This window comes from Scleropages formosus, chromosome 5, assembly GCF_900964775.1.
Source record: "Scleropages formosus chromosome 5, fSclFor1.1, whole genome shotgun sequence".
Classification (NCBI taxonomy): Eukaryota; Metazoa; Chordata; class Actinopteri; order Osteoglossiformes; family Osteoglossidae; genus Scleropages; species Scleropages formosus.
The window spans coordinates 24,439,777-24,447,474 of record NC_041810.1 but is presented as its reverse complement, the minus strand read 5'-3'; the positions used below and the strand labels follow the sequence as shown (position 1 = coordinate 24,447,474).

Here is a 7,698-nt window from a genome sequence, read left to right as displayed (position 1 = left end):
TTTCATGAGCAACAATGAAAACCATCCAACTTCGAAAATCAGCAGAGGGTCCGAAGCGCACAGCCGCAGGTTCTGTGAGAGACGCACAGGTGCATTTTGGGTAGGGTAGGACAGGTCCCCTCCCCCCATCCCCCAGAAAGGAGAAGAGCGAGACGTGCATTGGGAAACAGCGGCTTTATTTAAGCCAAAGCATGTGGTGGGGTGGGGAGGGGTCTGTCCCCATGCCAGCGAGGAGCGTTTTTCTGGCTACGGCCCCCCGGCATGACCGGAAGCTTCGGGTCCGTTTACCGCGGTTGGCCCGATTCGGACACCGCCGTCAACACGCCAGGGTAGAAACGGGCGCGCAGACAGGACTCGTGATGCCAGTAAAGCAGCACGAGAGCAAATACGCTGACGAGGATTCGGCGCTGTGCTAAGCCAGTTGAACGGCTTGGTGGGGAAAGCGCCGAAAACAGCAGCGTTTAGTGCCGTTTAACAATCAGCGCCGGTCGTCTTCGTTTTCCTTCCTTCCTCCTCTCTTTCGAGAAAAGCGTCGGCGAGCAGGTCTCGCAGGCATTCGGTACAAAGCATACTTTAGTGTTACGCTAAATATCAATTTCTTCACAGACGGTGATTCAGTCAAATGAAACGCAGCACAAAAGAAGCGTGAAGTACATCGTAGTGTTTCAAAAAAAGTGGTCGCTCCAGTGTGTAAGTGTAGACAGACGCACACACGCATACAGTCTAAGTGTAAACACGCAAAAAGGCCATGTGAGAAGCGAGTAGTGTCCTGTTACTCGGGGTACCGCGGTTCTTTCCGTCCACGGAGCCCCGCGTTCATCCAGCCTACGGCGTGTCGTCTCTCGGCGTCCAAGAAGCGCTCGGACCGCGGCGGGGCCCTCCTTCAAGCGCAAAGCATGGCACAAGTGTCTAGGTCCTAAGTCCACACCTCCCTCAAGCTCGCATGGAAAACAAAGAAAAATCTCGGACAGACGCTCGTCGATCCCGTAGGCTGGAACACGCAGACGGGGGGTGGGGGTGGGGGGGGTCTGCCGCTCCCTGACCTCCAGCCTTTAGCCCACCTGCCACTGGAAAACACAAGAGAGAAGAACACAGGCTGAAGAGAACGGGGAGGACCGACCGCGTGTCTGTGTGTGTCTGTCCGTCCACCCACGCATGTGCGTGGGGATCTGCAGCATCCCAACAGCGGTTAATGTCCGACACTCGCGGGCGTCGCGTTTCTTCTCGACCGCTTCAATGTAACCGCCCCCCAGACAGTGACGGCAGCCTCACCTTGAGTCCCCCGCCGCCCGACGGCGATGTCATCATGGCCTGCTTCTCCATCTCCTCTTGTTTCTTCTTCTTCCTCTCGACTGCCTCGGGGTTTTTAATTCCTCTGTGGGATGTCTGCAAAGACAGCGATGCCCAGATCGCACGCTGCTCCCCTGGTCCCCCCCCGCCCCGGACTACCGCTTTTACCACGTTCGCCTGCTTGCGGACGCTCATCACTCGAAGGAATAAAGGAGCTGCTGCTCAGAGAGTGGGCCAAGACCCAGGAGGGTGGACACAGTGACAGTGAGTGTGTGTGAGACACTGCATTTCCATTCCGATATCCAGCATCAGTGGGAGGAGCAGGATCTCCATCAGAAACGCAACAACACTGGCGAAATTCGCCGACGACGGAGCAACGGGCCGATGTGCGGTGAAAGGTGAGAAAAGGAGCGGAACCGTCGGTGGTTCCGAGGAGCTGCCAGAGAGGAACGGCCCAGAAAACGGTGAAAAGGCACTGCGGGAGAAGGTGTGCGCGGTGTCCTCAGAGCCGTGCCACAAGACAAATGGAAACGAGCGGTGCGGGGTCAACGGGGCGATTGAACGCCGTGGGACATTAACGTGATTTACTGAGCCCGAGACCACACTTGGTCTGATTGCCCATGTCTTGCGGTGGGGACGATGATCTCCACGAGCAGCACGACAGAAGCAATCTCGTCCCGCCAACGTCCTCTGACCTTCGCCGGCTCCCTCGCGTCACCGTGGTGCGATGAGCCGCGATGAGCGGCACGAGGAAAGAGGCCGTTTCATCAGAAGGTAGCGAAAGCGCCACGTTCCGAAGACACCGATGGAGACGCTCACAGGGACATCGCTGGAGACGTCCTCCTCGGCGCTTTCCCACAAGGCAACATAATAGGCATTATAAAGTGATCGATAAGATGGTCAGTCGCTCCCCCGCCGGGGGGAATAACGGTCCGAGCCATGACGCCAAGCGCCCGTCGGCTTTACGGAGTGCGCCGGTGCCGACCGTCCTCCTGGGTCACCGCTCGCTGTTGGCGGTTCTTCCGCTCCGTCTTACACGGCCTCGCGTCGAGGAAGAGGACACGTTACACACAGTCAGTGATAGTGCTGCAACCGTGCGTGCATGCACACACACCCGCGGGCAGGTGGACGGTGCAGCGGTGAACAGTGCCCCCTGCTGTCCAAGGAAGTGCACACGCACACACACACGTGGACGAGCAGAGCAGGCATTTCGCTCGCTCGCTCGCACTCTTTGTCCGTCCAGCAGGGCTGTGTGTGAGCAGAAGGAGCGCTGAGCACTTACCGTGGTGCCCTGGGGGCTTGGATTCGGGGGCGCGGGTGGGGGAACACGGCAAAGCGCTTTCGGCCCACGGACACCTGCGTGGAAGCACAGGGCCCAGGGCGCCTCAGGAACGGTCCAGCACGGAGCGGGAGCCGCGCTCCCCGGTTCACGCTCGGCCCTCAGCCCGGGTGGGCGGAGCTCATACCAGGGACGGTGAGGTCATGTGACCTGCATTGATTTGGGGGGGGCAGTGTTGGATGCCCTGTTGGACATCACTGGAGATGACTCTCATTCTATGACTCAGTGAGGGGGTGGTGACAAACTGGAGCAAAATGCAGTGTTTCTCCGTGTTCTTTGGAGGAGCCGAAAGGGATGCTCTTTTCCTCCAGGTGAACACGACACCCTGGGCTACTCCTCAATTCACGGTTACGGTCGCCATGGGGGTTTCGCCTGCAACGACACCTCCTAGAACCTTCTACGGAGCAGTCTCCAGAACCGGGTTCAGTTTGACTCCCCGTGTAGTAAAGTGCACTAAGGAAGACGAGAGGCGACGGTCACTTGCGCGGTACAGCGTCCGACCGTGGCACTCCCACCGTCACGACGGTTAATAAAAGGGGCGGAGCTTTTCAACCAAGAAATCACAGCTGCTGAGCGCTGCGACACGAGTTCTAGGTGTGCCTGTTCCTCATTGACACCGGACCGTGGTAAAGTGGTAAATAAAGGGAGGGAGGCGTTTACGCGAATGGTTGCCCGCTCGCAAATCACTACCCGGTCGTGCTGAAGACCCCCCCGATCCCCGTAGCACGTACCTCCTTCTGTCGCTTCTCAGCTGCATCTGCCAACTGGCGCCGCCTCGTCTCCTGAGGGTCAAGAGCACAGGGAGCGATGAAGCGAGTGGAAAAGGATGAGCGGCAACAGGAGCACCGGGGAGGCAACGACGGAACCAGACGTGAACGCAGTCATCTGTACGGCTCTTTATAGAAAACAGCGGCTGTTCTTAACCGCCTCCTACATGACACGTTCCTCCAAAGCACCTTCGCACGAGGGCTCCACGCTAGCAGTTTACACCGATTGAGCGTATCGCGTGGCAGAGTCATCAACGCAGCCGCCGCGGGGATTCGAACCCTCCCCGAGGGGTGGGTGGGGAAAGGGCTCCGTTGACCCTCAGGAAGAGTAAGTGATTTTCTGCACCGTGCTCTTTACTGCGCTTGGGGGCCCTCGTACAGAACCCTCCGGCGAGGCGCTGCCTGCACCGACCAGCGGGTGGCGTAGCGCTTAGTGCTCAGAGCAGCCTGTCTCGGCCTGTACTCACAGAGTAAAAACGGGTAAATCAGGGTACGTGGTTTGATGCTGCCCTTGGAGAAACGTGTCATAATCATGTAGCGGTGTGTGTGTGTGTGTGTGTGTGTGTGTGTGTGTGTGTGTGTGGTGACAAGTAGGAACGCGCACAGCTCAGCTGTTGTTGATCCTGCTGTTACTATTGATACATACTGTGTATAACTGACTGTTGTTACTACTATTATTATTATTATTATTATTATTATTATTAACAATAACGGGGGGGAGGGGGGGACTCACGGGATCCGGAGTGTCCACGACGTCGTCGGCCGCCCCGCCCAGACACGGCAGACACGTCCCCATTTCCACTCTTTGCGACTCTTTGCTTCTTCCACGAGAGGCGGTTACGCGCTTCACACACACAGGCGCGCGCGCGCGCTCCCGGCGGCACGAGCAGCTCCGCGGTCCGCTTCGGATCTTCGCTTTATTAATGTCAGTGTTCGCGTGTTCAAACGCGAGCGACGCGCAGATAGCGGGATTTAGGGAGGGAACAATGGATAAAGAGTCACGAGCGATTAATACGTGACGTGAGGAAAAACGGCAGAGACCTCAACTACAAACGGTGAACGAGACTAAGGCGGACGAGAGAGCGCGCGCCCGGCGCGTGATTTGAACGCCACTTCCGCCCGGACACGCGCACCTGACAGCCTGCTATTAAAGGGGCTCTGTGTGTGTGTGTGTGTGTGTGTGTGTGTGTGTGTGTGTGTGTGTGTGTGTGTGTGTGTGTGTGTGTGTGTGTGTGTGTGTGTGTGGACAGCTCGAGAGGCTCCGCCCACAACACCTGAGTCACGGATACAAATTTCACTCACCCACCGAGCAAAGTTAAAAGTAAAAATGAGGTAACCCCCCCCCCCCCCCCCCCCCCCCTCCGAGTTCAGTGTGGAAACATGGTAATATTAGCAATAATTAGGAGAGCCCGGGCTACAGGAGCGGGGTTCGCTGTGATCCCTTTTACCCTTACTTTTACTCGTGTACAGGTCGCAGAAGGTGGAGCAGCCAGCACACGAGCTCATTTTCACACGGTTTTACCCTGAGCTGAAAGACGATGAAAAGACCGAATGTACAGTACTCTGTTTTTACTGTACGGTGCAGTACAGCGCGGTACTGGACAGTCAGTGTAGCTGCGCTTCGCCACGTGTCCTGCAGGGGGCAGTATTGCACCGTGTGTGTGTGTGTGCGCGCGCGATTCACTTTGACAGAAGAAAGCAGTAAGAGACGCTGGAAAACCTGTTACTTAAATCCTTTTGAACGTGGAATGTTCCAGAAGTGCGTTTAAAGCCCAAATACTTAGACGTACTCTACACGATCATGTATCCATTTCTCTCAATTGATCGATCTTTTCTCATGGAAGATACAATCTCTGTGCTCATTTCATCAGCAGAGAGACACTTGGATGCAGACGCGCGATTCTAAAGTTCGGTTTGTTACTTTCCGCCATGAACCGACGTTCATCACTGTATGAAACTTTATCCGAATATCGACGATTCCTGATCACTCTGCTAATAATAAATATATATATTTTTAAACATTTACGTTACATTACAGCAGTAACAGTGTGAAGGTGTATCTGTTCAACAACAGCTATGATCTCAGTTACAGAACATGAACATTTACGCATGACATGAACTTAAGAGATCAGTGGAGAAGTGAGTACAGAAGAGGTGACTTTTAATTCCCTTTGTACACCTTCTTTTGTCTGTACAGCACATGTCATCGTGTGTGTGTGTGTGTGTGTGTGTGTGTGTGTGTGTGTGTGTCCCGTTTCTCCTGGAGCTCCTGCCATCGGAAGCATCTTGTCCTTCCTGCCCACGACTCCGAGGCCCTACGGCTACCGCTGTCAGCCGGGTGGCGATGGCCTTGGCGGCGACGGGGTCCGTCCGCACGCTGCAGCTCCGCCCGCCGGACTCCCCCGACCTCCCATTGGCCATGAAGCCGGGCAGGGGGTGGACGGGTACGGTATCCCAGCATGCAAAGCGGCACACGTACCCGCATCACCCGACACCACCGCATTTTGGGGTGTGTGGAAAGAGCCCCGTTTGGGTGCCGGGTGTTGTCGTACGCGCTGTGAGCGGTGCGCGCTCCAAAACGTGTGTTCAGCACCGCGCTCTGCTGTACGTGAGCTCTATTCTTTCAAGTGCAAAAGAAGAGGGACTGTGCAGCCGCACGGTATAGTCCCAAATATGGTAAAATATGCGGCGGTGGTCATTTCATTGCTTTCACACCCTTCATGTTGGCGTTTCACTTTGGTGTTGAGTGCAGCTCTCTGAGTTTGTGGACTCAATTTATTCCCCCTTAAGAAACAACGGTCACAGCGACCGCGTTGCCCGGGTTCCCAAACGCATCACCGATGTGCGGTTCTCATCGTTGGCGGTTGTGCTGTACAGACCACCCGTAACCCGCACTGCAGCGCCGACATAAACGGTCTGGAACGCCTTGAGTAGGAACACGGTCCACGGTTCAGGTGAGCCTCAACCGCTGCGGTCCCGTTTAACCGCGACTTCTCAAACCGCTGTGCTGCTGCTGCTAATCGGTGTTCGATATAAAGAAGAGGCTGCGGCACAGCACTCTCGTGTGTGTGTGTGTGTGTGTGTGTGTGTGTGTGTGTGTGTGTTTTGTCTGTGCGTCTCCAGGCTTTGCACTGTCCCTCTCCACTCGCTCCACAGCGATGATGGATGATGCCCCTCATCGGGACTCTGCTTGACCCGTGTTCCCGGTTCGCGCCTCGAGCCCAGCAGCGGTGCGGTGAAAAAATGCGACCGCGCTCCTCCTGCCGTTTTTCTGCTCCCGGAGCAGGACGGCAGCTCGTGCTCCTCGGGGGACCAGGCGGTCGGAGGGGCAGTCCGTCACGGAGACAGCGGTCCACGCTGCTGCGCTGCCGGGCGACAGAGAGCCTCCTTCTCTAAGTGAATTAGCTATCGATCAAGGCGCCCCGTGGGGCCGGCCGCAAGCCGGGGGATGGGCTTCCCAGGGGATGCCGGGTAGGGCTTCGGCTCCCGTTTCTCCTCATCGAGCGGCTCCGCAGGAGATCCGTGTGCGAGATGAGGAAATGACACGGCGGCCGGAGGCGGGACTCCGGACGGCAGCGGCGAGGGTCGAGGATTTCACGCAAGAGCGACGGTGCACTTTTCCGCCTTGCGTTGCTCTCGAGACGCACGAGTGACCAGCAGTGTAGTTGTAGCATCAGCTAAAACGCCATCATCTGCTTTGACAAATTGCTGAGAGCAGGCTATCTGGTCTTCGTGGAATCGCTCCGTCCGTCCGTGTATGTGCGTGTGTTTGTGTGTGCGCCTCTCTAGCACTGCCATCAGTCCTGCTATTTCTACTTTTACTCACATGCTGCTCTTTGCCGCACTTTCCCTGTCCTTCTGTGATGCAAACACATCTGTGCTCAGTGAAGCACAGCATGAAGCAGCACCGTTTTTGGAATTGTGGAGCTGGCGACACACACACACACACACACGGAATGGGGCAGGTGAAAGTGGTGCGTGGGCCAGCGGTCAGGTCACCCGCTTGATTCCATGAAGGATCTGCTGGAACGAGCGCTCGGTCCCGTGGCGGAAGAAATGGCAGGTGTCCAGGCCCCCCGTGTGATCGACGCACCCCCCCACCGTGCCGAAGGAGCCGCGAGCTTAGTCTTCTTCCGAGCCATCGATACCTGCGGCGGGACGCGGTTCCCCGTTTCCCCGAGCCGAAAGGATCCGGGACTCGGTTTGTTTCACTTGGAAGTCGAGTGATTGTGGAACTGGAACACGGATAATTCGCAGCCAGAGGGCAGATATTTCCATTATTTATTATTCATTTATTCTACG

General features: G+C 56.5%; 1 protein-coding gene across 1 annotated transcript; it reads right to left on the bottom strand.

The window, feature by feature from the left end:
* Positions 1 to 145: 145 nt before the first annotated feature.
* On the bottom strand, positions 146 to 4,587 carry svip (small VCP interacting protein). The gene is made up of 4 exons (XM_029251718.1): positions 4,130 to 4,587; positions 3,361 to 3,411; positions 1,273 to 1,386; positions 146 to 1,067 (listed from the first exon to the last, which is right to left on the bottom strand). The coding sequence occupies exons 1-4, from the start codon at positions 4,190 to 4,192 to the stop codon at positions 1,053 to 1,055; spliced, it is 243 nt and encodes an 80-aa protein (XP_029107551.1). The 5' UTR covers positions 4,193 to 4,587; the 3' UTR covers positions 146 to 1,052.
* Positions 4,588 to 7,698: the final 3,111 nt, after the last annotated feature.

Bases quoted from the DNA above. Each gene is read 5' to 3' on its own strand.
- svip (XM_029251718.1), bottom strand. From the start codon at position 4,192: ATGGGGACGTGTCTGCCGTGTCTGGGCGGGGCGGCCGACGACGTCGTG. The intron at 3,412-4,129 runs GTGAGTCCCCCC...CTTGACCCTCAG, and splicing joins TCGTGGACACTCCGGATCCC to GAGACGAGGCGGCGCCAGTT. The intron at 1,387-3,360 runs GTACGTGCTACG...CTGTCTTTGCAG, and splicing joins CTGAGAAGCGACAGAAGGAG to ACATCCCACAGAGGAATTAA.